The sequence below is a fragment of the Elgaria multicarinata genome, chromosome 2, assembly GCF_023053635.1.
Source record: "Elgaria multicarinata webbii isolate HBS135686 ecotype San Diego chromosome 2, rElgMul1.1.pri, whole genome shotgun sequence".
Lineage (NCBI taxonomy): Eukaryota > Metazoa > Chordata > Lepidosauria > Squamata > Anguidae > Elgaria > Elgaria multicarinata.
The window spans coordinates 49,067,459-49,094,991 of NC_086172.1; the positions used below are offsets into that span (position 1 = coordinate 49,067,459).

At 42.5% G+C, this 27,533-nt stretch overlaps 1 protein-coding gene across 1 annotated transcript in view; it reads left to right on the plus strand.

The window, feature by feature from the left end:
- Positions 1-17,359, plus strand: part of ITGB6 (integrin subunit beta 6) — a 52,730-nt gene extending 35,371 nt beyond the window's left edge. Inside the window, exons 14-17 of the mRNA XM_063116467.1 lie at positions 3,865-3,962; positions 9,698-9,817; positions 11,325-11,491; positions 16,083-17,359. Coding sequence (XP_062972537.1) covers positions 3,865-3,962; positions 9,698-9,817; positions 11,325-11,491; positions 16,083-16,181 — 484 coding nt within the window. The 3' untranslated portion in view covers positions 16,182-17,359. The remainder of the gene's footprint in view (positions 1-3,864; positions 3,963-9,697; positions 9,818-11,324; positions 11,492-16,082) is intronic.
- The last annotated feature ends 10,174 nt before the right edge of the window (positions 17,360-27,533 follow it).

A 27,533-nucleotide genomic window follows, 5' to 3' on the forward strand; every position in this document is an offset into this window, starting at 1 on the left:
GGAGCAACAGTGGTGATTTGTGCCTCTCCATCCTCTGTGTTTTGCTATTTCTTTAGCTGGGCCTCTGAGCCTGTCTAGAGAGGTCATGCTGGTGGGGGGCAGAATTGAGGCTGGAGAGACCATAGGATTTCCCATATCCTGGTTTCTCCTCTCCATCCCACCCACCAGCATGCCCCCTTTCTGACCTCTCCAGAGATGCTTTTATGACTTCTGAAAGTACTAGCAAGTTTCTTTCTGTGGCAGCTGCAGGAGGAGGAGGGGGAGAGGGAGACGGGAGGGGTTGCATACCAGAGTTCCTCTTTCCAGGTCATAACAGCATCTGCAGCTTTGGAGGGGGGACTCCATAGAATCCTGTGGTCCCTGGCACTCTTTCCCAGGACCATTGGCTTGCACTCCCCATTGCTAAAAATCAGCCAATACTGTTGCAACGCCATGGTCTGACTTGCAACATCAAGGTCACATCACAGATCGTGATAATTTTCCAGTGAAGTGATTCCTCGTGCCGAAAATGAAATATACATTTGCTGGCAGGATTGCTCATAAGATCAAGCTGCACCCCTTGAACTCCGGTTACAGTTATAGTTAGATTAGTCTTTTTTTTTCCCAGTAGGTTGGTGAAATTAACTTTTACTTTAATGTCAATAATTATTTTCTTCAACCAGGAAGCTCAGACCTGGCTCCAATCCCAGATAAATCATTAGTAACCTTTCTACTAACTTCTGTGGGTGGATCAGTTCAGAGATGATGATGATGATGATGAGTGCTTAAAGATTTTAGCCATTGTACAGTGACTTAATTAAAGCTATTTCTATATCACTTAATCAACAAACCTGTTTTATTTTAACTAAAGCCTTAGCTAGACCTAAGGATTATCCCAGGCAAATGGAGGGGTCGCCCCTGCCTGCTCCCGGGATCCCCTGTGTGTCATTTATTTATTGATTGATTGATTTTATTACATTTATATACCGCCCCACAGCCGAAGCTCTCTGGGCAGTTTACATTTGGATGTACAGGGATGATCCCGGGATAATCCCGGGATATAGGCCTGGTCTAGCCATGGCCTAATATATACATTTGTATCTCCTAGACTATGTGAGTAATATCCTAGCAATTTCTATTAAGAGAACCAAAGAAGACTTACTTTTCATTCTTTTTAATCGAAATGTTATACTTGGGGGGGGGACGACCCTGTTAGGGTATCCAGAAGGGTATCCAGAAGCAAAAGAGGACCGCACCTTTAATAGTTGTGCATGTGGAGCCAGGGTGCACAGAAGGTAGATCAGAATCTACAAGTACAGTCTTCCCCACCTGATCCCCTCCAAATGTTTTGGACTACAACTTCTGGCAATCCTGACCATTAGCAATGTAAGCTAGAGCTGATGGGAACTGCAGCCCAAAACACCATATTAAAAATCGTTATTTTTTTTTAAAGAGTATCAATAAAAAACATGGCAGGTCAGTCAAGGAAGGCGTCCTGGAATAAATACTAGTATCAAAATCTTAAACCTGGCCCTGTAGTGAATAGACAGCCACAGCCAGTGCAGTTCCCTCAGCAAAGGAGTTACAAGCTGAAAAGGGGCAGCTCCCAATAACAGCCGACCTGCTGCATTCTGCACGAGCTCCAGATACCGGAGCAGCCTTAAGGGCATTGCAGTCATCCAGTCTTCAGGTTACTAGTTCCACTGTGGCCAAGCTATCCCTGTCCAGCGGCAAGTCTTGATGAAGGGTTTGTCCCAGGGTTGATTGGTAGTGGCAGCAAGTCATCTACATGACACAGCCGCCATCGCAAAGCCATCCAGGGGCAAACCCCAGAAACTCTGCTGAAAAAAAGTCAGGCACTTACCCCAACTTTTTTGGCTGCGGAGCTGATGGTACCCCCTGATTGGTCATCATTGGCTTTGCTGGACAGGGAAGGGGGCGTACCTCTGGGAGCTCCAAGTCAGGAGAGCTGTTGGGTGCCCTGCATCCCTGTAAATAAACATTTCTTTTAAAAAAACGGGGGGAGAGGAACGAGACAGACGGAGGGAGGTCAGAGGGAGGAGAGCCAGTTTGCACACTGTGCATCCCTCTCTTCCTCCCCCTCTGGCTCCCCACTGCTTCCCCCCTCTCATTTTTATTTTTCATTATTTTTTAATCTGTAGATGCGAACCTTCGTATCTACAGATTAAAAGAGGGGAAGGAATGGGGCAGCCAGAGGGGAAGGAAGAGAGGGACGCACAACGCCCGAACCAGCTCTCCTCCCTGACCTCCCTCCGGCTGCCCTGTTGCTTCCCCACCTTTTTTATTTTTTAATCTGTAGATGCGAAGGTTCACATCTACAGATTTTTTTTTAAATTAAAAATGCCAGGGGGAGGGGGAGAGGAACAGGGCAGCCAGAGGGAGGTCAGAGTGGGGAGAGCTGGCTTCCCCATTCCTCCCCCTCCCCAGTGCTTGGCCCAGTGGCAGCAGCAACTCCACATTGGCACTTCTTCCCTTGCAGATGCCAGGAAGGAGTGCCAATGCGGGAACCCGAGGCCTCGTGGTGCTGATGCACTGCCATGAAGACGGGGGCCAGGAGAGAGTGTAGCTGGCAAACCTGCCGAAGCTGGTAGAAGGCATGTGACTGGTTTTGCATGTGGCTGTGGTGGGTGGATCTAAGGGTTCCAGTTAAAAAAAAACAACCCACCAAATCATATCCTACAAGTTTGAAGTCTGCCCATATCTGGTGTAGAAGGGGGATTTCAGCAGGTGTAGCTAATCAAGGTTCAAGTGTCCTGCCTGCTTTTGCATCTGGCCACCGTGGTACCCAGTTTTGATGCTGAATGTAGGCTAAAGTCATAGACTATGACCCTATGCAAAGTCAGGTACACTTAAGCCCCATTGATTTAATGGGGTTTAAATGGGCATAATTGTGCATTAGATTGTAACTACAGCCTTTGTCTTTATATGAAGTATATTCTGTTTATTTTTTGATGGCCGCTGGATATATTTTCATTATATTGTATATTTATATTTTATCTTATGCTTTTACGCCTCCTGGTTTTACATGATAGGTGGTATAAAATATTTTAAAATAAATAAAATGAAGTAAAACAAATCTATGTGTAAAGTAGATTTGGGGAAATAGATACCCTTACTACTCTATAAAAACCTCCTGTTCTGTAACAGACTATAAAATATGGTAATAATGCAAGTTAATAATGCAAATGCATAATGGCAGTTAAGGTGTGTATGTGTTAACTGTCGCTAAATATGCAGAACCACATGCATGAATAATGTTGCTTTGTTCTGTTTCATATCTAAAGACAGCTTGAAAGGGGAAAAAAGTAGGGCGACTCTATGAAAAGAAGGACAGGGCGCCTGTATCTTTAACAGTTATACTGAAAGGGAAATTTCAGCAGGTGTCATTTCTGTGCAGCACCTGGTGAAATTCCATCTTCATCAAAACAGTTAAAGCTGCGGAAGCTAAACTAGAATAAAGAGTAAAGAGGACAGGGCTCCTGCAGCTTAAACTGTTGTGATAAAGAAGGAATTTCGCCAGGTGCTGCATGCATACAAATGACACCTACTGAAATTCCCCTTTCAATACTACTGTTAAAGTTACAGGAGCCCCTGTCTTCCTTTTCATATGGTCACCCTAGGAAAAAGATGAGGAAGTATTTTAACCATGTGACATTTATTCTGTGTGTGTTTTTAACGCAGTACATATAAAAATTACTGAGAACTACTTATTGACCTCAGCAGACCTTTTGTAAGATACTTTTCAGATGAAGCCCACATATATATATATATATATATATATATATATATATATATATATATCTTTTTGTTCCTGATGTCTTGTAAATGATAAAGATTGAGGAGTTGTTACATCATTTTTCTCAGGAGCTGTGTGGAATGTTATTTAGCTTCTAAAGATCAGTCACAGGAAGACTGCGTTGAAAACTGTAAACTGGTTGGTGCGACTGTCAGTAGTGAAGAAGGTCTGTACGATTCTTTATTTAATTTATTATGTTGGCATTATTAGTTGTGGCAGTAGGGCTAATTAGGTTCTGTTGCTTGCATTATTCAAGTCATGTTATTGTTTTATTGCAGTCTCCACAATCTGGTGCCTTCCAGATGTGTTGACTACAACTCCCATTATTCCAATCAAGCATGGTTGGGGATTATAGGAATTGTCATCACCACATCTGGAAAGAACCTGGTTGAGGAAGGCTGTTATATTGGGTTAGATGTTTTCAGTTGTTAATCTGGATTTAGGATGTAATCCTATACACACTCTACTGGGGGTAAATCACAGTGATGTATTCATTGGGACTTCTGAGTAGACATACCCAGCATTGCACTGTTGTCCTATTGTACCTTGCTCTGAGCATAGTTTGGTCTGGATTAAACTACTCATGAATCTTATAAATAAATAATAGAAATGTAATCTTTTGAATATTGGATGATACATCAGTCATACAAGTGTAGGGTGACCATATGAAATGGAAGACAGGGCTTCTGTATCTTTAACAGTTGCATAAAAAAGGGAATTTCAGCAGGTGTCATTTATATGCATGCAGCACCTGGGGAAATTTCCTCTTCATCACAGCAGTTAAAGTTGCAGGTGCCCTGCCCTCTTTTAAATCTGGTCACAGTATAGCTGCAGTATAGCTCCTGCAGCTTTGTGATGAAGAGGGAATTTCACCAGGTTCTCCATATATACAAATGACACCTACTGAAATTCCCTTTTCTATGCAACTGTTAAAGATACAGGAGCCCTGTCCTCCTTTTCATGTGGTCACCCTACTCAGGAGCATAGGATCAGCAAGAGCCTCTCTGGATCCAAAGTCACATGAATGAGAAAGGAAGGAAAGAAAGAGCAAATTTTATTCCTCGAGACTTCTTCATTTACTTTATTTTGTTTTATTTATTTTAATTAACCACATTTCTATACTGCCCAATACCTCTAGCCCTCTGGGAGGTTCACAAAATATTTAGTTACTTAAGGCACAATCCTATGCAGGTTTAGTCAGAAAAAAAGTCCTACAACTCCCAGCATTCGCAAACATTAAAACAAAGAATAAAAACAGCACAAAATAAAACCAAAACTAGAGGTTAGAACCATACAGTAAAAGAATCTAGAACAAATTAAAACAGCCACAGAATAAAATCAAAATAAAATCAACAGCAAAGGACAGCAGCAGTGCAAAGATTTAATATTCACTGCCACAAGGTGGTGGCGGTGGCGGTGGTGGTTTTTAAAGACAGTTTAAAAAGCCTGGGAGAAAAAGAGGGCTCTTCACCTGGCGTCAAAAAGAACATAAGTTCAGTGCAACAATAATAGTGCCAGATGAGCATCTATGGGCCTGGCAATTCACCTAGGGTGACCATATGAAAAGGAGGACAGGGCTCCTGCATCTTTAACAGTTGTACTAAAAATGAAATTTCAGCAGGTGTCATTTGTATATATGGGGAACCTGGTGAAATTTCCTCTTCATCACACCAGTTAAAGCTGCAGGTGCCCTGCCCTCTTTTAAATCTGGTCACTCTAGTAGAGCTCCTGCAGCTTTAACTGTTGTGATGAAGAGGGAATTTCACCAGGTTCTCCATATATAATGACATCTGCTTAAATTTCCTTTTCTGTGCAACTATTAAAGATACAGGAGCCCTGTCCTCCTTTTCATATGGTCACCCTAATTTCACCACCAGCACACTACTATGGAAAAGGCCCTCTTCCTAGTAGTTACCCAGTTGAACTCCCTAGTGGGTTACCCAGACCAGGGCCTCTGAAGATGATCTTAGGATCTGGCCAGGCATATACAAGAGGAAAAAGCCATCCCCACAGCCTTCCATAATTTTTCATGTACCCTAGGGAATCCCAGATATCCCATGGTTACAGTCTCAAATGACAGGTACATTTTCCTTTAATGCCATAAAGTCACTGCATTTACTGGAAGGGCGGGGAGAGATCCAGTACTAATTCTGCTAAAGAGTAGCTTCTCAAAGATGATTCCATGGTAACCCCTTAGAAACTGCTACCTGTGTTGCATTGTACTTGCAATAGCTAGGTATTTTATGGGTGCCTCACAATTTAGGGATTACCCCCCTATTGAGAATTAATCTGTATCAACTCCCAAAGCATTTCATGTTCTACCAACCAAATTATTCTCTCAGAAGTTTATGTGATAATCTCATTGTAGTCAATAAGCACTCCCACTGGGAGAACTGACCTGAAATAGCTGACCAAGAAATACACTTTCTCTAAATGGAGTGGGGGGTAGGGTGAGGGGAAGGGTTTTTCTTTTTATCTACTGTACAAAGTTGTCTGTTAACAACTCTATTCCCAATGACAGCAGAGATGAATAACAGACATAACTGTAGTTCGTGAAATCAAGCAAGACCATCAAGGTTGCTATCAACACTCCACAGACATGACCTCACTTTTAGATGAGACGGATATAATAATTAGGTCAAACACTCAAATTAGGTGTTTTTAGTAGATCTGCATCTTGAAGTTGGTTGCTCCAAATTGCTAAGAGCGTATCAAAGGCTTCAAAAATGAAAACAATCCAGGGAGGTTGATATTCTGTGCCAACAACAACAAAAACTATAAATAAAAAGCCAACAAATATATTTCCTGGGAGCCTGAGAATTGGGTGAAGGAAAGGAAAGCAATTCTCCCAACTGTAAAAGGATCCTCCTATATGTGGACATTCATGTGTGGTGGATTTCTTTTGTATACTAATTTTCAAATGCAATATTTTAATATTGATGCAATTAAATTATTTTCTAATTCATAGATACAAAGAATAAGAGAGCAGGGGGCTGTCTAAACATGTTCAAAGCTGCACAGTGGCTGCGAATCAGCGCTGTGTCAATTATATGATGCAACCACAGATTCGCAGCCCCTGTGGGGCTTTTCTGCGAAGGTCCACAGTTAAAAACTAAGGGACTTACCCCGACTTTTTCATTGGGAGCAGTGTCACCCCAGCTCTTCCGCTGTCTGACCTCACTCCATGGCTAACCTGGCACAACCGGCGATTGGTCACCAGAAGCCAGGAAGAGGGCGTGAAGTGGCTCCAGGACCCAGCTCACTCTTTGGCATAGGGATTGCCCAGCACAACCCTGCAGAAGGGAAATTGCAGGGTTTAGGAGGAACGCAACACCAATGCAGCGCCATCAAAGCAGCCCCCAGTGGGCAAAAGTGCCCAGTCTCTTCCCCCAGAGATTGCTGCAGGAAGGAAGGGAAGGCCTAGTGCAGGGGTGACAATCTTCTTTCAGCCAAAGGCCTGAATTCAATTTTAAAGAAGCTGTCGGGAGCTGCATTCCAGTTGTGGGTGGGAACAAACATACCAGCATATTTCAGCTTCAAGTAACTGTTTCTACCAGTAGGTAAGCCTTAGGAAAGGGGTTTCAACCTTGAAGGGCTGGTGCCAGACTATTTTACGCCCTAGGCAAGGCAAGCTACTTGCACCACCACCACCCAAAAAATTGCCAACTTCGATTCAGCTGTTCAAGAAGAGTTTCTGAACTATTATATTTTCCTTTTATTATGTTTTCTTCTTAAAACAGCTAATTTGTATAAAACTGTGACCCTTAAAGGGCAGTACTGCGACCCTCTGAGGTCTGTGCCCTAGGCAGATGCCTAGTTAGCCTAATGGTAGTGCTGGCCCTGCTTTCAGGATGGGGAAATTACGATCAAAACCCTGGAAACCACCAAATGATTAGCAGTTTAGGAAAGGGGCCATGGCCAGGGAAGAGGCCGTGGCCATCTGTGGAACCCCACAAGGCCATATTGGGACCTCAAGTTTGGGCTGCAGGCCTGAGGTTCAACACCCTGGCTTCGTGGATAACTGAGTGGACAGGAACCAGCAGGTACAAAGCCAGAGGAGCTGGCCCTGTGGCCCAAATGCTTTCAGATAAGATGACAACCTCCCCACAATCGACCTGCATGGCAGGTGTTTGTGCTGACTAAGCGAAAAGCAAGCTGTGCTCACGTTCCCTCAATCCACCACAATTCCCTCATGGACCAAGAGCTAGTCCTAGCTTGTACAGCATGAGGGAAATGTGTATGCACAACTCTAAGCCATGATATATTGGGGGGTGTTCCCTGCTGTTTTTCTTGATTTGTGTGGGGGAGACTTTTTTTCTACTGGGCCACACATGGGCATCCACTTTTTCTAAGGTAGGTATACTTAGGATGCAATCCTATGTATGTTTAGACAGAAAAAAAATCCAACAATTACCAGCATGCCCCAGGCAGCCATGCTAGCTGGGGAATGTTAGGACTTGTAGGACTTCTTTCTGTCTATATATACATTACATAGGATTGTGCCCTTAATTGTAATTATACCCTGTTTCCTTGGTGTCTTACTTTCCTCCCTCTGTTCTCTGCTCCACTGTAAAAATAAATAAATACATCTTCATTGCATGTTTACTTGGAAAGTATATCCCTTAAAGTTAAACAGTACTTATCCCCAAATAAGTATAAATTGTGCACGGGAGGGGGTGCACCTTTCAGTGAACATTTTGGATCAACCAAAAATGTTGACCCATGAAAATCTGGTTCAGCCCTTTTCCTAGGGAAAAGTCATTTTCAAGAACCCATCTGGCAAACTCCTTCAAAAGTACATTGGTGAAGGGTTTCATTTAAGCTTTGAGAAATTATAATGTGGATAAGTTTGGTGAAATGTGGTCCAGTCAAAATATATAACGCAGGGAATGACCGCACTAATATATCTGATATGCAATATTTCCTGAGGGCAAGGTGTTTGTACAATATTAAAGTTCACAAACACTTTACTTGGAACGTACCCCAATGTGGTACTTTTCCTAGGGTGGCTATAGATTTCAGAGGAACTTCAATAATAGTTACTATTACTATTTTTAAAAAGCAGCTTGTCACTTGTAGACAAGACATTGTGCTTCTGGTATTGTTAGCATTAGAGCCTGCAGTTTCAGATTCCATTCTTTCTTTTTGTAGTCTGTCACATTTCTCTCACACATACTATACCCCTTCTAGGGCCTCTTGAATGAGCATCAAAGGTTCCCCTAGTTGAGAAAATTAAGGTGGAATCATTATTTGCACAACTGGGGAGATCTTAGGTTCATCTTAGGGTTCTTTTTCATCCACATTTCACTGAATAGCATTAGAATTATCCAACAGCTTCAATTTTGTTGTTGTTATTATTCCCATTTAATCGTCCTGACAATGCAAGTCACACAAATTTTTATAACAGCATTCTGGAAGCAATAAATGGCATCTCCTTTGAAAAGGATCAGTATCCTTTTGATATGGGAATATGCTACACATTGAAACACAGTCTAGACATAATACCAGTAGCAAAAAGACAAAGAGAACATATTGTTTACTTTGTACTATAATCAGGGCTATTATATTCCCTTAGATAGCTATGGAAGTATTTCCAATTCACTGAATTTCAAATTAGAGCAGACTTGATGGGTGCTCTTGATGGTCAACACAGATTGACAACACCTGGACCGTCTCATCTGAAACCTAAGAGCACAGTGTAACAAAAACGACAAGGATTAAAAACCTTTTAGTAGCAGAAGTATTGTGTTAAATTCTTTTAGAAATTTTAGCTTTCTTCCTTCCCTTTAGTGCATGTTGAAAATGGCCTGATGTTATAAATCCTTCAATTCTCATAGAAACTGCTTGATGAGTTGGTCTTGACTTGAAAAATGTGTTCTCCCCCCACACCCCACCTCACAGATATCATGGAAGATAAATTTGTGCCTTGTTTGTTACGAGGGGAAAATGAATGTGTTATCACATTTCTCATGGCAACCGATGAACAGGGGAAAACAACCCTTCACAGTGTAAAGCAGAAAGGTAGGTTGCTTGGGCTTGGTAAATCACCTATATGCACTGCTAACATGTATGCATTTTAAGAAGGCTGTCTGGAGGCATTGGCTTAAATCCTGAGAGGTGGAAGGACCAGAGCTGGCATCAAGGGTAGGCTGACAGGCCACTTGCCAAGGGCCCACATGCCAGCAGGAAGTCATGGCAAGAACCCGCTAGAGTTGCTCCTGCTCTTCACCATTGCAACGTGTAATTCACCTGCCTCTCACTCTGGCCCAGACAACAGTAGTGAGAAGGAAAGAGGAGCAAAAGATGCCACTTGCACACTGGCCTGTCAAGCAAGGAAATTTTAGCAATGATGAGAAAGAGGATGAGGAGTAATAACAAGTGAGAAGGTAGACCCACTGAGGGAGGGGCCCGTGGAGGTTGGCTTGGTCAAGGGCCCTCTAAACCCTGGAGCTCAGACTGGGAAGGACAGTCACAGAAGGAAACATCCCCACCCCCTCCTCAACTCTGCAGTCCCCTGAAAATTCTCTCTACAGGGTGAGGGAATTCTCCTGAACAGCATAAGGGAATGCAAGAAAGGTTGGAATCAGGCAGAATTGGGTGGAGCTATCTTGTGAAAGCAGCACCATCCCCGATTTTGGTGAGTCCCCCTTCCCACTGCAGCTCAATAATAATAATAATAATAATAATAATAATAATAATAATAATAATAATAATATTTCTTACCTACCTCTCCGTTTGGATCGAGGCGGGGAACAATAAGTATGAAAACATAAAATTGATTAAAAACATAGTACACATTATTAAAACATCCTAAAAACAACCTAAAATTCCATTGGGTAGGCCTGCTGGAAGCCCAATCCACATGGGGGGAGGGGCTTTTCAAGGGCACAGGGGCTGCAGAGGGGAGAATGGGATAGCAAAGTGTCCTTCTGCAGACTTCCTTCTGCTTTTGGCTCTAAGGCTGCAAGCCAACACATTTTAGAGCCAATCCTGCAATGAGCTAGGAAAGTGCTCCTAAAGTATTTGTCCCTTGTGGCTATTCATAAAAAGCAGTATGGAAAAGAAATGCTGGGAAAGTTGTGAACCCAGTAGTTAATACTGAGTTCATTTCTGTTATTCTATTGCTTCAGTTATTCTACCCCAAAAGCTGGCTGATTTATTTCAATACAGGGTGTGGTTCCACATTTGCATCCTTTTATGCATGCAGATTTATCTCATCCAATGAAGTGAATGAGGCAGCCAGCATACATAGAAGCTCTATGTGGGCACTGAAGAACACATGGGGATTATGGTGCTTATCTTTAAATGAAGAGCATTTCGAACTAAAAATTCTGTTAGCTTCATTCGAACTTGGAGCTGGGGGGGATTACACTACTGCTTTTAAAGCGCTTTAAAAACGTTTTGAAACCTGTATATGCAGTGTGTCCTGGGCCCCAACAGTTGTCAAAACTATTATAAAGCGCTTTAAAGCAGTAGTGTAGATCCTGTATTTGTAACCATTTTCACAGATTTTCCTTTCTTCCCTCAGACTGTCCACAACCTCCAAAAATTACAATGATAGTAATGGGTGTTTCTATTGCAATCGCCCTCACTGGAGTTATCTTGCTTTGTATGTGGAAATTGCTGATTTCATTTCATGACCGGAAAGAAGTTGCGAAATTCGAGGCAGAGCGATCAAAGGCCAAGTGGCAAACGGTAAGTAAAAGTTCATAGTGTTGTTGTTTTTATTATTTTAGTTTACTCTATTGCAAGATGGCAACTGTTGCCACATATATAGTGCAGACTTTGTATTTCAGAAAATATCTGAACATTTTGCACAGTAATCCATACCTATCGTGATAGAGTTATGGTGGCAACATATAAGAAGGAGCAGCCATGGCTGGATTTCCAGCATTCAGTGAATAATAATAATAATAATAATAATAATAATAATAATAATAATAATAATAGGCTAGGGAATGTTGAGTTCTTTCATGAAAATGCATAATTTATAGAGAAAAATATATTCATATCTCTGATGTTCAATGTGGCCCAGACTGAGCATACTAATATATGTCAATGTAGCAGACGGCTGATCCCCTGAAAAATATCTGGAATTTCCTTAAGCAACCACAGCTTGCAGTAATGTTGATGCTCACAGTAATAAAATGTACCTTAAAGCAAGCATTTAATTAAAGTCAGGTGTAAAACTTTATAATTGTGTTCTTAAACTTTGGGTACAATAAACTGGGAAGTAAGATTAGATAGAGAGGAGTTCTTTGTTTTAAAAACTTAAACAGGCATAAACTAGGGTGACCATATGAAAAGGAGGACAGGGCTCCTGTATATTTAACGGTTGTATTGAAAGTGGAATTTTAGCAGGTGTCATTTCTATGCATGTAACACCTGGTGAAATTCCCTCTTCATCACAACAGTTAAAGCTGCAGAAGCTCTGCCTGAGTGACCAGATACAAAAGAGGGCAGGGCTCCTGCAGGTTTAACTGTTGTGATGAAGAGGGAATTTCACCAGGGGCTGCATGCAGGCAACTGCTGAAATTCCCTTTTCTATCCAACTGTTAAAGATACAGGAGCCCTGTCTTCCTTTCCATATGGTTACCCTATTATCATAAACTCTACTGCAAAGTTGTCTTCATTTTCAAAAGAATCTGTAAACATTGAGGCTTCATGAAACATCATATTTTTCAAATTTTTATCTTCCTCCATTGGTAGCTTGCTGTGTTTTTGTGCTGGCCACTGGGACTGGGAAGCCCCTTCTGCAGCACTCAGAACAAGAGCCCAATGAGCTACAAAATGCATCTTTCCAGCTCTCACGTCAGCATTCTTGCAAAGTAAGGGGTGGGGAATAAATAGCGAAGAACAAAAATTAGGAAGGACGATATACTTTCTCTTGCAATAAACACAATGGAAATATGGCCAAGACTTGTGGTCCCAGGGGCTGACTATACACACCCAAAGTCCTGTGGTGGCTGCCTATCTGCTCTGCTTCAGTTATATAATGTAGCCACAGATTCGAAGCTACCACGGGGCTTTTTCACAAAGCTGAACAGGAGAAATGTCAGGGACTTGCCCTGACTTTTTCGGTGGCCGTGAGGTCACTCCGGCTCTTCCACCATCTGACCTCGTTCTGTAGCTGATCCTGGAGGCGATCCAGGAGGCAATTGGTCGCTGGAAGCCAGGAAGAGCGGATGACTTCTGGAAACTCCATGCTCCCTTCTTGGTGTGGGGATTACTTAGAGCCACCCTGGGTAAGCGAAACCAAAGGGTTTAGGAGGAACTTCAACCTGGTCCGGTAGTGAATAGGCAGCCAGTGCAATTCCCTCAGCAAAGGAACTTCATGCTGAAAAGGGGCAGTTCCCAATATCAGCCAAGCTGCTACATTCTGCACTAACTCCATTTTCCAGAGCATTCTTAAGGGCAGTCCCACATAAAGTGCAGTAATCCAGTCTTGAGATTACTAGCATTTGAACCACCATGGCCAAGCTATCCCTGTCCAGGAGAGGCCATAGCTGGCAAATCAACTGAAGCTGGAAAAGGGCTCTCTGAGCCACCATGGCCACTAGTGCTTCAGCAACAGTGATGGATCTAGGAGTACCCCCGGAGTATGAACCTGATCTTTCAAAGGAAATGAACCACCCAGAGAGCTTGGGCAGTATAAAAATGCAATAAAAATAAATAAATAAATAAATGCAACCCCGTCCAGAACAGGCAATCAGACCTGGGGACCACTCACCTACAGGGCTTCCATCTTGCCAGGATTCAGTTCCAGTTTATTGGCTCTTATTCAGACCATTACTGTGTTTAGGCACTGATCCAGGACTTCCATAGCCTCACCTCATTCAGATGTCACAGGAAAATAGAGCTGTGTGTCTCTAGTGATGCTAGAAGAAGAGCTTTTTTTAGTTAAAAGAAATAATGTACATATAGAACATACTGAAGGGCATGTCAAAACTTGTTCCACCAGGAAATGTATTTGTATTCAACTCACATTAAATTATCATTAATAGGCAGAGCATGTAATTAGTTTATTCTCTGAAGTTCTGGGAAACAGCAATTAGGCGCGGGAGGAATGACACCATGTTTCCTGTCAATGGAGTTACGTTGGTATATAGAGGAGCAAATTTAGTTGCAGGTTATTCCTAACACACACCAACCAAGTAACCCTACATGAAATGGATCAATGTTTCAGTTATGCTTCCACAGAATAGAACATCTCCTAAGCTATAAGAAATACCTGCCAAAATATAGTGTTTATTTTTTACACGTCTTTATTAAAGCAGCTTAAACTAAATGGTCCAGTTTGCAGCTCAGTATAAGAGTCATTGTGAGTTAAACACAGTAATACATAATATTTGAGCTAAACATTACAGCTTAACATGTCGTGTGAACCGTTCCTAACTATGGTGGCTACACAACCACAGTTTGAACATGCTCACTAATCATTTGCTGTAAAAGGGTGAGAGGCCTAGCCATGGTTTAGCATGTTATCTGAACAGGCCCACAGATATACCACCAGTAGAGTAGGTCATTGATACAAATGGCTCCAAACAACCCAGGCTGTGCTATAGTAGGATACAGGAACAGCAAGGTCAAAAGAATGAATTTTTACATGCTTCCCTCATCAGCATAGTTCAGTTGAAGATTGGCTTCAAGGTTTAAAATGTCACCCAGGTGACTGTACGGGTACTAACAACTATGGACAGTAATTAAGCTTTAGGAGAGGCATTTCAAACTTTTAGAAGGGTCGGGTAGAGAAACAAAAGCCAGGAAACCACCTGTTCTGTTTCCAAGCCCTCCTGCTCCAATGTGAGACAATAAAGAGGTCTGCCAAGTAATCCACAAAACAGAAAACTATATTCAGCAAATGAACATCTCTTTGTACCTGAAAGTGTTAACACTAGGAACTTTCTTCTAGGCTAAAACTAAGCAAGACTATTGTCCTTTCAACAAAAGGGAAGGTTTTTCTCTGAGCCCCTTAACTTCAGAGAGGGTTACTCTGAAGAAGCGGTTGGTAAGAAGCTAGCCAAGCTGATCACCTGTCGCCTTCTTTTAGCTCCACCTGTTTGAATCTGCAGTGGACTCCGGGATTGGTCAACTCAGAAGTCCCTTCCCCCTCTGAGGATTGCTGAGTTCCCACAGACTGAGTTGTTAGTGTTTTCTCTGATAAAGTCTGGTGAAGATTCATCCCTGGCTGCTGAAGAGCCTGGGAGAATCTCTGCCTCCACATCCTGTGTAGGCTGATACATTTCTAGTTGTTTCTTCTGGTTCAGAACCTGATTCCGATTAATAGCCTGAAACTCCTTCTCCCACACTAAGGGGAACAGTCCTGATCATGACATCACCAAACAATTGGGTGGGGCATCTGGGGCACCTCAGAGTGATAGATTTGGCCCCTGGTTCTGACGCTCTGCACACCTTCCTTATATCATATCTGCCACATGCTTCATAAAAACCTCAGTGTGGTTGTAATGTTCATAAGGGTGAGAGCCAGTGTGGTGTAGTGGTTAAAGTGTTGGACTAGGAGTCAGGAGATCCAGGTTCTAGCTATGGAAGCCCATTGGATGACTTTGGGCCTGTCACAGACTCTCAGATCAACCTACCTCACTGGGTTGTCGTTGTGAAAATAAAATGGTGAGGAGGAGGATTATGTATGGTGCCTTGGGTTCCTTCAAGGAAAAAAAGCGAGATATAAATGCAATAAATAAATAATGGTAAAACTATTATACACATGGCAAAAGTGAATAGGACCATAGTGACCCATCCATAACACAAGTTTTTTTCTAGAGAAAACAACAGTTCTTTGTTTTAGATGTTTGATTTTTTTCCCCAGTATTGATTTTTTCTGCAGATTTATGCTACCTTTGCAGACAGCTCCAAATTTTACCAGTTTATTTACTTGATCCTTAAATAAAAAAATAAGTTATAAATCATACATAGTATCACTTCTGTAGTTATGTTACAGCAGATTCCATTTTAAAGTCCTGATTAAATAAGTCTTTTTTGTGAATAATATTACGTGTTTGTGAGGATTAGGAAATAATTCTCTTTTTTTGTGGTTTGGAAACAGTGTTTCTTGTTTTCTGCTGCAGTTTTTGAGGGTGTTCAGATTTTTCTATAATCTTTCTCATTTGGAGACATGTATTCAATATTTATTCAGGATATTATGAATGGTTTCATCACAAGATAGTTACAAGGTTAGAACAGTAGTATTAAAACTACCATGTTAATTCAATTGATTCATGCCACAGAATCAAATATGAAATCTAATACTTTCCCCCTTCCTTTCTAGGGAACGAACCCACTGTACAGAGGCTCAACAACAACATTCAAAAATGTAACATACAGGCAAAAAGAAAGGCCACCAGGATCTGCTGCAGATATTTATTAGTACTCCAAATGTTTACTATATTTGTTCTAAATTTATTCTTTAAAATGATGTTCGTTAACATACTGTAGTGCAAAATTGGAGGACCTCTTTCAGTCTGATGCCAAATTCAGTTCCAGAGAAGCTTTTGGGGGCTGCTTTCCAGTGGTGGGTGGGGCAAAATGGGTGGACCCCCAAATACTACCATATTGTAGCTTAAAACTCTTAGAGGCAATCCTTTGGCCCCCTAGATAGCATCTGGGGGGAGCCATAGGATTTTTCAGATTCCTGGATCCAAGGCCGGAGACAGCACTCCAATTCAGAAGCAGGAGTAGGTCCGACTTATTTTTAAAGATGGAAGTTGCCACTATCTACTGCAGTGTGAAGGAGAAGCAGCGTGATCAAAACAGCCCACTTAATGGGCCACATGCACATTGTTTACTTCCTCTTTCAAAAGAGGAAGTAATGAGGGACAAATGCACAGGCAGAAAAGCGACGGTAAGCAAACACGATTTCCCCCATGTGATGACGCTCTTAGAGGATGTCAAGTAATAACAGTGGAAAATATCATCTGAATATGTAAACTGTACACTGTAAGGCTAGCAGCAGCACCCAGAAGGGTCAGGAAGCCCCCCTGGGAAGGGAAGAGGCATGTAGGGAAATTAGAATAAGCATGGGACGCCTCTTCCCCAAGGCCACAGTAACTTCCAGGTCAGAGGTGGGGCATGGGGAGAGAGACGGGCCTTGGGAGTACAGTTGGGTGGGGGTATGGAGGGAACCCAAGGCTCTGCCCACAGACTGGAGGTTCCCCACACCTGCTTTAACAATTAAAAGAAAAATGGGTAGTTTTTTTCAGCTAGGTGTGTGTGTGTGTGTGTGTGTGTGTGTGTGTGTGTGAGAGAGAGAGAGAGAGAGAGAGAGAGAGAGAGAGAGAGAGTTTTACCATAAAGGGGTATTTTGGTGAGGGGGGGTTCTCCAAAGCAAGCTGTCACTATAAATACTATGACTGTATTGCATATTTGACAGAGACGCTGGAAATGTCTTAGTTATTTTTATTGAAATAGTTTTGACTCAAGGCTGGACCTTAAATAAAGGTCAAAACATCACTAAACATTATTACTCACTGGAGTCCCTTGGGCATTTTGTTGGGTGTTATTTTTTACTATGGGTAAATATATGTGTGAATGCATGCTTTAAATAAAAAAACCTGAAATTTTATATCGTTTTCTTTTCTTTTTAAAATGTTTGTTTATATGGCTCTGCTCCAAGAAGGACCAGAGCCACCAAATTGCAGTGCCTCCCAGTCCCATCTCAAACAGATGCTTCAGAAGGATACCATGGTTTATAGTATCGAAAGCTGTTGAGAAAATGGTTGAGGTATAAGCAGAATTACTGTAATTAAGTTCTTTCATATAAATTTTCAAATGTTATCGCTGTAGGGCTCAAGAAAGACACTCAAGGGTCATGTTGTCAAACATCCTGGGCTTGGTGATTCTGAGCTCCATCACACCAGCGTTTTATCGGACTCTCATTATGCCTGGTTTGTGGTTTAAAACCCCCCACCAGTACTCACATGATGTCACTGTGCTGCACTCATCTCGCCTCTTCCCCTCCCTTTTCTGTCTTATTTTGGAGCAGGGGAAGTCTGGTTTATTTTCTCCATGTGGTATTAAAGCACCCTTCCACCCCCATGTATTGCCGTCTTAGCATTTTGTTTCTTTTGTTGGGGACATGTGTTTTGAACGTGTGATTGCTGATGAAAGAGGAGGGTGAGGCGGTTCTCCTCCTCCAGCACACTGTGTTGAATGAACTGAGCCAGTCAAACAGGCTTTTGCTGCTCCCCACCCTCACCTACAGAAACGGTGCCCAGCCGATTAAATGTTGAATCCGTAAAATGCTAGATAACAAACCAGAGTGAGGGGAGAGGCTCCCACGTCTATCACCCAACAAGAACCAATGAAGTGGAAGGAAAAGAAGGGGTGGGGTGGGGTGGGGCGGGCACAATAACGGGAGAGCAAACAAGTGAAAAGAGAGTCCCCCGGCATAGCTACAATTGTGAAAGGGACCAGCACTTGCCATGCTACAGAAACAGAGGTCAAAATTAGAAGTGCATATCAGGGTGGGGGAAAGTAAGTGTGGTGGAGATATATGACCCATGAAGATTATAATGTGTCACTCACGACCTAAGGTACTGCAATATCTTCCTCCTGTTATATTGTACATAATTCCGAGGGCTGTCTACATGGCACAACTTTCACTGCTGATCCCCCGCCCCCGCAAAACCCACAGCGTCACAGTTGTGAAGCGACACCCACTGTAATACATGGGCTGAGCTGGGATGGGATGGGATCACTGTCTTGGACATCACATACTGTACGTAATTACTGTGTGGATTGCCATCATCACTTGTATCCACCACCCATGCTTGAAGTTTTCAGCAACACGGAGCAGGAATATTCAGAACATAAACTCCCACAAGGTATAATTGACAGAATTCTCTGCCACAGAATGTGCTGATGGCCACTAGCTTAAATGGCTGTATTTTATTTTATTTTTATTTATAATATTTCTATGCTGCTAATTATAATAAAATCCTTAGGTGGTTCATATATAAATATTAAAATCACATTTAAAATGCAATATTAAAAACAACATTCAAAACAATTCCAATTACAAAAACAAAACAAAAAGCAATACAAGGAGCAATAAGATGGAGCAGCACAATTAACTTAATTATAACCTGGGTGAACAAGTGTATTTTCAGGAGGCTTTTGAAAGATGCTGTATTTTTTGCCTCCCAAACTGCATGAGGGAGGTTTTCCAAAGGGTGGGTGCAGCCACCGAGAGGACCTGCCATCGGGGTAGTGCATGGCGACATTCCCTTAGTTTCTGAATGGCTAGCAAGGCCTCCTCTGACAATCCTAAAGGACGGCTGGGTACTTTTAGAGGGAAGCCCTCTAAAAGGGATTAGACAAATTCATGGAGGACAGGTATATAAATAGCTAGATGCTGCTTCCAGTATGCCCCTGCCTACTAATTGTTATGGGTCAATAATGGAAGGAAAGCTTCCAAGCCCTGAGTAGGGGAATTCTGATGTCATCAGGTTTGGTCGCTCTCTTCCAAAACTGGGTGCTGGATTGGATGGCAAGAGATTCAGCAGGATTCTTCTGCTTCATGCCATGGGAAGGTTGTAACATGTACTCTGCCTTCCACTCTTTTGAATCTAAAGATTTGACATACATCTCGTTCACATGGGCAAACCAGCGCATTCATTTCCCCCCACATAACCCTTTCCATGTTTGGAACCACTCCAACAAAACACCCAAGTAAACAGGGCTGTACGGCAAATAGAGCCTGCAGCAGCAATTTCCACAAATTGCAGCACTTGGGGACAGTGATGTTGCAATATCATGTACGTCACTGCTCACTACCGCAGGCTATGCAGTTCACACAAAAGGTTTCCCTATGTAATTCTACAGAAAAGAAGACAGAATGCGCAGCTGGAGGACTCCAACTCATTTTGAATTCTTCCTGGGTGCTGCCAGGCTGGGTGGAACACAAGGCCATGCCTCCCATTTGGAAAAGTGAGGTAGCTTGCCTTAGATGACAGAGCTGAGGTTCCAGGAAAGGGCAACAAGTTGTCGATTTATTTAATTTATGATTTAGAACTATGAGTTATACTATTTGTTTTTTCCTGCCTTGGGACCACTACACTGGATCTACACTGGATAAGCTGCACTGATGGAAGTGGACATCCTTTCCCCCTCCTTCCCACTGCAGATCCTACAGAGCCCTGAAAATGCTACGCAGAGTCTGGAGACCCTGGTGAATGGGGTGAGCTGTGGTGTGGAGGGTGAGGGGGGTTCCCCAAAAACTGAGAAGAGGGACCCACTGTGAGTGGAGCCCTTATCTCATGGAAGGTCCCTTTCCCTTGAGAAAGCAGATCCTGTGTCCAAGTCCAGGGTCATCTTTATGGAAGAGTGAGCGTGTGCCCTTTCACTCTGCAATGCACATGTTGAAGGTGTTCTGGATGGAGCCCTGTATACGGAGCCAATAAACTTGCATTAGACTAAAAAAAAAAAAAGCTGGGGTGGGAGGAGGAGTTGATGCAAATCAGGCTTTCATGCATATAAGTCTCATCAAAGAATGCCCATATCATGTGTTACACTGACTGGGTTCACATAATCACAGAGAGAAAATAAGTCATGGTGGCTGATTTTCCCTCCTCACACATGCTGGTTACGAGCTGCCTAATTAGCATAATTACCATTGACAGGCATGAGTTGTTGTGATGTCTGAACCTGACAAGGGTGGGTGGCTGAGGTGGTTTACAAAGCACCCCAAAACTCATGGCTTGTTTTAAGGTTGCTGGGTGGTTTGTAAACCACTAGGCCACCCACCCTTGCTGGATTCGGATTTCACAACAACCTGTGCCCACTAATTAGGTGTATTTAAACCAGCACACATGGGGAGAGAAAATAAGACACCATGATCACACAAATCCACCTACTATGAGCATTTGGGATGGTCATGTACCTCCATCACACAAAGAACAACACAGCCCAGTTTGTCTAGGAGCTCCATCACACCTTCTTTTCCCCCCTGGTTTTCCTCCACAATTTCTAGCTCTGTTTCATTAGCGCATCAAGCTAATGGCCCCTTTCACATGGGTTTGTGGTATCGCGCTATACCAATGAAACCTCTCTTTTGCTTGTTTGCTCTTCCACTCCACCCTGCCCTACCCCTTCTCCTTCCACCTCCAGTTCATTGATTGTAACATTGTGATGGGCGTGGGCTCCTTCCCCACCCCCATCGCTCTGGCTTTGTTGTCTAGCGATTTCCCAACACGGTGCTGGAGGAAGAGAACCACCCCACCCTCCCCTTTCACCAGCAAGCTCTCCCTTCAGAGCACATGCCCTCAAGAAAGGAAATAGCAAGAGGACAGCATTACATGGGGGTTGAAGGGCACTTTAATTCTGTTTGGGGGAAATAACCCGGACTTTCCCCGCTCTAGGAAAACACAAAAAGGGGGTCACTAATTCTCAGGAACAGCTTGGGAAAGGAAAGGTGGTTGTAGTGTGTAGTCAGGGGGAGTTGAATATGGCCCACTTTGTGCAAAGAAAATTCTTTCCACTAGTGCAAAACCACAACTGGACACAACCCTCCATTACCAGAAGGGAGTTATGTAACATTTAATGAAGACTGAAGCTTATATTGTCTTACAATGCCAAACCCTTCTACAGATATTGGGCAGTATCCAATGTTATCACAGCATTAGCGCTAATGATATTGGCTGGCATAAACCAACACTCATGCAATGTCATTAGCACTTGCTAGGCAAAGGGGAAAAAACAGTGATTTGGCAATGGATTTTGTCAGTGCAGTTTCCCACCAAATTTCAGTGGCAAATTGCCACTTTTTCTATTTGCGCAGCAAGTGCTAATGATATTGAGCTAGCATTGGTTTATGCTAGTGCAATGTCATTAGTGCTAACATTGTGATAGTATTGGATACTACCCATTGTCAATCTTGACAGGCTTCAAGTTGCTTTGGAGACTTACATTATTCCTACCAATCTCCTCCCATTTTAATGGTTGCTTTCCTACAACATATTCCTTTCTTTTTCTCATTTCTTTTTCTCAAATTCAAGTGGGGCATACTCACCTATTTTGTACAACGGCTATTGATTACTTTGAGCAATATCAAAAGTAAACCTAAGACCAAAATTTGGGATTGAGGTGAGTACCCAAATTCCTCAGGAGTGGTGGAAGATCTAAGGCCACTCAAAGAGAGAAAGGGGTGGAAAGTGCCAAAGTAAGATAACAAAGTAGGGGATGGTTGGTTACTTTGTGCAACATACAGTGTCATAAGGGGGGAGATGTTCCTCTGTTTAACAACTCTCCTATTGCTGCTCATTTTAATTGCTTTATTAAGGAATTTCAAATAAATGTGGGCTTTTGTAATCAACTTGCTTTTCCAGGTTATTAAACAATTATATGCAATTGTTGGTTGGAGAAGACAATGGATTATAATTACCTTTGCTACACTGTTGTAAAACATTGCAAGAATTACGGGGGGGTTGCCTCTCTGTGTTGGTTCCCATTTTTCTTCTTTAATATTAATTCATATATATTGTTATCTTTCTTGCTAATATCTTGCTGTGATGAGGAGCACATTCCTTCTCTGTCTTTGACAGGGGCTATATTGCCACTCGATCATACTTCTCAAGCACACCATGAGAATGTCTGCTTATATTTCACAGTGGGATGTGAAAGCTGGAATTGATTTGGCTCTATAGTGGGTATCTGTGGTGTGTAATTTATAGCAGATCCTGTCTACAACCAACCTCTCTGTAAATCTTCATTTTCTACGTTGCCAGAAAATGATCCATACTTTGGAAACTTTTCATTGTCTTTATGTTTTGTCACCAATGGGTAAAGATAGATAGCTATCTACAAAAGAACCATGATTATACATGTCAAGTATGATGAAAAAGCATAAGCTTGCCAAATACTTTCACAAATTTGGAACTTCTCATCTATGAAGCATACTCTGGTGCATATATTTTTTGTCAGTAAAGATGAAACAGATCCCACATAGATCAAAGATTCTACCTTTCTGCACAGTATAGTCAATGATAGAAAAGATTACCTATAATCTTCCTTTCCCTCTCTCTTCTAATAGGCTCAGTGCCAACAGAATCTCACACCACCATTGATAGTATTAGATCTTAGGAGCAAATTACATATAACACACAAACATGTAACCTTAAAAAAAATGCAAAGCAGCCTTAGGAAGCTGTGACTTTTTAGTGAAGGAGTGGCGGGAGGAGAGATGCACTCAATCGTTCCTTGGTTAGCATTTTTGCTGGTGTTCAAAACCACACACACCCAGCTTCCCCCCCCCCTTCCCCTTAAAGGGTTCCAGATGCAAGAAACATGTACAGGGAGTTTTTAAACAGGGAAATATTCAATCACGTTACCCCTGCTTGTAGTCTAATGTGGTACAATTCAGGAGTAGTTTTATTATGTGATAAGCTGTTTGTCTAGACAACCTGTAAGATAGTAGGTAGAGCTTCCATTCTGGAAACGACTTTAAACTTTTTTTTTCTCACAGTGAGTCTATAACACATGAACACTGATGGCTTGATTCAGCCTTCCCCAACCTGGCTTCATCCTATAGTGTGGCAACCAGGTGATCATAACATTGGGCTATATCTACTGCTCCATCACACCTATTTTCCGCCCTCTGGTTTGTCTCCACGTTTTTTATTTCCGTTTCGTAAGTACTGCAAGAGCTCCCTCACACACAGTCCCTTTCACATGGGTTTGCGCTTGTTTGTTCTTCCATTCCACCCCACCCCTTCTCCTTCCTCCTCCAGTTCATTGGTTGTGGTACTCTGATGGATGCGGGCTCCACCCCCACCCACCCCAGCACGCTCTGGCTTTGTTATCTAGCAATTAAAGGTTTCCTCTGGGCACTGTTTCTGCGGGCAATGAGGGAGGGGCGGTTGGAGCACTAAAAAGTCCATTCAACCGACTTACAAGTCCCTACAATGACCGTGCTGTGAGACGAGAGCCACCCCACCCTCCCCTTTCATCATCAAGACTCCATTAGCACATGCCCCCAGAAAAGGAAAAAACGAGAGGGGAAAATAATCCAGACTTTCCCCACACCAAAATAAAATGCAACAAGGGGAGAAGGGGCGAGATGAGCGCAGGACAGGGACAACATCATGTGAGTGCCACTCTGCAAATCCACATACCAGCAATGGCAAGTGTGCTATAAATCACTGGTGTGATGGAGCTCCACATTCCAGTGGTAAGTGGGACTGAAGCAAATGGGTCAAGGTCAAAAGGAAAGGATGCAAGGGCCTAAATATCAGCATATTTTAACCTAGGGTTCTCACTGCCAGTAACTAAGCTTTAGGGCAGGCATTTCAATCCTTTAGACTAGAGTGGAGAAAATGCACAGCATTAAGGAAACCACAAAATGATTGGTGCTTGGAGGAAAGAGGGCAAGGCTAGCAGAAGGGGTGTGGCCATCTGGGGAACCCTGGAGCACCATAATGGCATGCAAGGAGGGCTGATTTGGCCCCTGGACCTAGTGAAATGATATTGGTGGTAATAAATTACTAACATTTATATGAAAGGCCTGTACTATGATAAACCATATTTAGAGCATCTGTTCAATTTTTTTTAAAAAAAACACCCAGTACTTGGTATTGCCATTATGTTTTTTTAAAATGATATAAGTGGACTGGTGCTAGTTCCTTACACTGCTTACAGTGACTTGTGGTCAGCAAATTCTACTAGCAGGAATATATCCAGTTTCCTTTCCAACAATGTGGTCCAATTTTCTTCTCTTAGCTTTAAGGATCAATGGAAGCAGATGGGCCTGGTATATGAATCAAATGAAATCCATCCCAGTATAACCTGCCAAGTAAGGAATGCTGCTTTAACTGATGTGGCACAAACTACAGTTTGGGCTGCCTGGCTGTGATTGTAACCATACCAACAAGGAAAACTAATACACCTTTTATCATTTTTATTTTCCACTATTTGGTTTTGGGTACCTCTCAAATACCATCAGGAGTGAAAACAGCAGCAGATTTTTCTGCAATTTCCCTGGCTTCTTTGAATGTCCTGCTTATTTATATCTTGCTGCTCAGTCCTATGAGCATTTCTTCACAAGCCCTGTTAAAGTCAATGAGACTTCTGTCCCGAGTAACTGCACATAGAGCCCCATTGTCGGAGGTTGACTAAGTTGGGCATGATTAGAGCCCCCAAATTGCTGTTTACAGATCTTTAATTTAATAGTTTTAGGGAATGAGGATGAATGGGCTTAACTCCCAGCTTGTCTGCAAAGGTTCTGGTCTGCACAGATTAAGCAGCAAGCATCCTTATTTTCTAAGCTTGTTCATTTATGGACTGGCTCACTTGTGGGCAGTAGGCAGGGACAAGAACTGCTGAGCAGGTACAAGTAACCTGCAAAAACTCAACCTGTGGTTTGCCTGCTGCAATCTCCATTTCCCCCCAGTAGTGGAAATCATGGCAAACAAGGCAAACACTGATTTCAGGCAGACAGATTTTTCCTGACCACCTTGGTATCATGTGTATCCAACCTCCCACATATCAGTTAGCCACAAGGCTTCAATGATGGCCAATCTCAGTCTTCCAAGGGGCTGTCTTGACATCTTCTTTGTCCTGGGGTGGCTCGAAATCTGCACAACGTTGGTTAGATAATGCAGCTGCATATTCGAAGCCACCCCGGAGCAAAGAGCCAAAAATGTGCAGCTGAAAAGTCGGGGACTTACCCAGACTTTTCCATCCAGAGTGAGGGCAGCCCTTTCACTGGTCTGTCCTCACTCAGGAGCTGTTCCAGGGGTGTTCCTAGCAGATGGCGCCATCTGCCCAGGCAGAGGGTGGGGACAGGCTGGTGAATGCTGCCTTGCCCGGAAGAAGAGTATTTCTTCCCCTGAGGTGTCGATGCCACTGCCGCCACCTCCTAAATTATTTTCTCCCCCGATCTGCTGCCACTGCCGCCTCCTCCTCATCCTCCTAGTCTCAGGGAGGGACAAGGGAAGGTCAGATGACAGCAATAAACCCTGTGCTTGCTCCTTGGCGTGGGGATTATCTGGCACAACCCCACAGGAGTGAAAGCATGGGGTTTTAGGGGACTTGGCATCATGACTCACACATTTTTCCCCATTTAGCTCTGCCATCACCTCCTACCCCTATAAATGAAATATTAGATTGGAAGCTTTGGGGGGCAATGATCTGTCCTCTGGTAGTCCATAAAGCACAATGCACACAATTCTTATAGTAATATAATATATGATAAATAACAATGGATTATAAAGTGAATAATAAATAAAAACATTCAGAAAAGGTCTCAGTAAGATGCTGAACAACTGTCTACCATTTTCTGGGAGCCCCAATAAAAATAAATGGAACTACTGCCTCTAATACCTTGAATATCTATAATGTCTTGCTGTTGTCTGTCCCCCATCTTATGGTCAATGACATAGCGAAGAGAATGCTGGCCATTTTTAGACATGACATCAGATATGTCTCTATCTAAATCAGTAGTGCATTATCCACTTTTTGCATGATGCTCTGTTCACCTAATCTATTCAAAAGGTACAGAATACAATTCATGTAGAAAAGAGGTAAAAATAATAATAGTAGAAGTATGGAATATGTTCCCTATCTTGAGAGACAACCACCCACCATCTAAAACAGCATGTGGCTGATGTATATATAATATGACTACATTTGGAACTGCAGAAACATGTTTCCACTTGCTTATCTGAAATTAATAAAAAACAGGGTGGACTTAAATGCTAGAAGATTGCCATTAGATGATATAAAAGTGTTCTAAAATCACAACCAAATTGGCTTACTAGTAAGAACATGGGTTGAGCAATTCCGTGCAGAATTTGGATCTCTTCTTGGAACTACCTCTTCCTTTATAGCCACTGCAGGCATTCACTTCTAGGTGTTATGCATGTTAGATGGCAGTCAGCACCATGCACAAAACTGTGGTTGTAACATGTTGCTACAAGTGATTTAAAAATATCTTACAGAAACCCTTGCAAAAAAAAAAATGTGAAGAGAGATTTATATATGATTATTATTATTATTTGAATTCTATCCCCCTGGACACTCACCAAAACTCAAGCCATCACTTCCAGAAGTGGTGCAAGATGTTTTTATTCAAACTGAGGTTTGATAGTCAGGGGGAGGGAGGGGAAGTATAAGAAATAAATGATTAGCCACCCAACCCCTTGAGATGGGACAGATTATAACATTTGTCAAATAAATAAATGAATTTTGCCCTTCCATGTGGAACCAATGGTTAGAATTTAGCATGAGCTGCATCAGCTTCCAACCTAGCCGCGTTCAGACAACACTTTAATCAATGGAAAGGAAATAATCCACTCAACGGAGGGCAAAACCATGGGAGGCAGAAACACCTTCAGGCCAACTGTGGTAAAATGCTGATTTCTCTCAATGAACTCAGTTCACAGCTCAGCCTACATTCATTACATGGTCTTGAATTGTTAGCAGTCATGCCGCCACCTTTGCTCCATACCAAACTCTGTTCTGTAGATTCATGCAACCAGCATTCTCTTAGTATACCAGTGAGATGGGTAAAAAATTTACCCAAAGGTTGAATTGCCCTTTGGCTTACTTCCTTGTTGAAGTAGCAAAGAATCCTGCTGCACATCAATTTCCCTTGCTTTCTGTCAGCTTTGATGAAGGTATGCAATTAACTTAAGCCTTTAGGGTGACCCTATGAAAAGGAGGACAGGGCTCCTGTATCTTTAACAGTTGCATCAAAAAGGGAATTTCAGCAGGTGTCATTTGTATA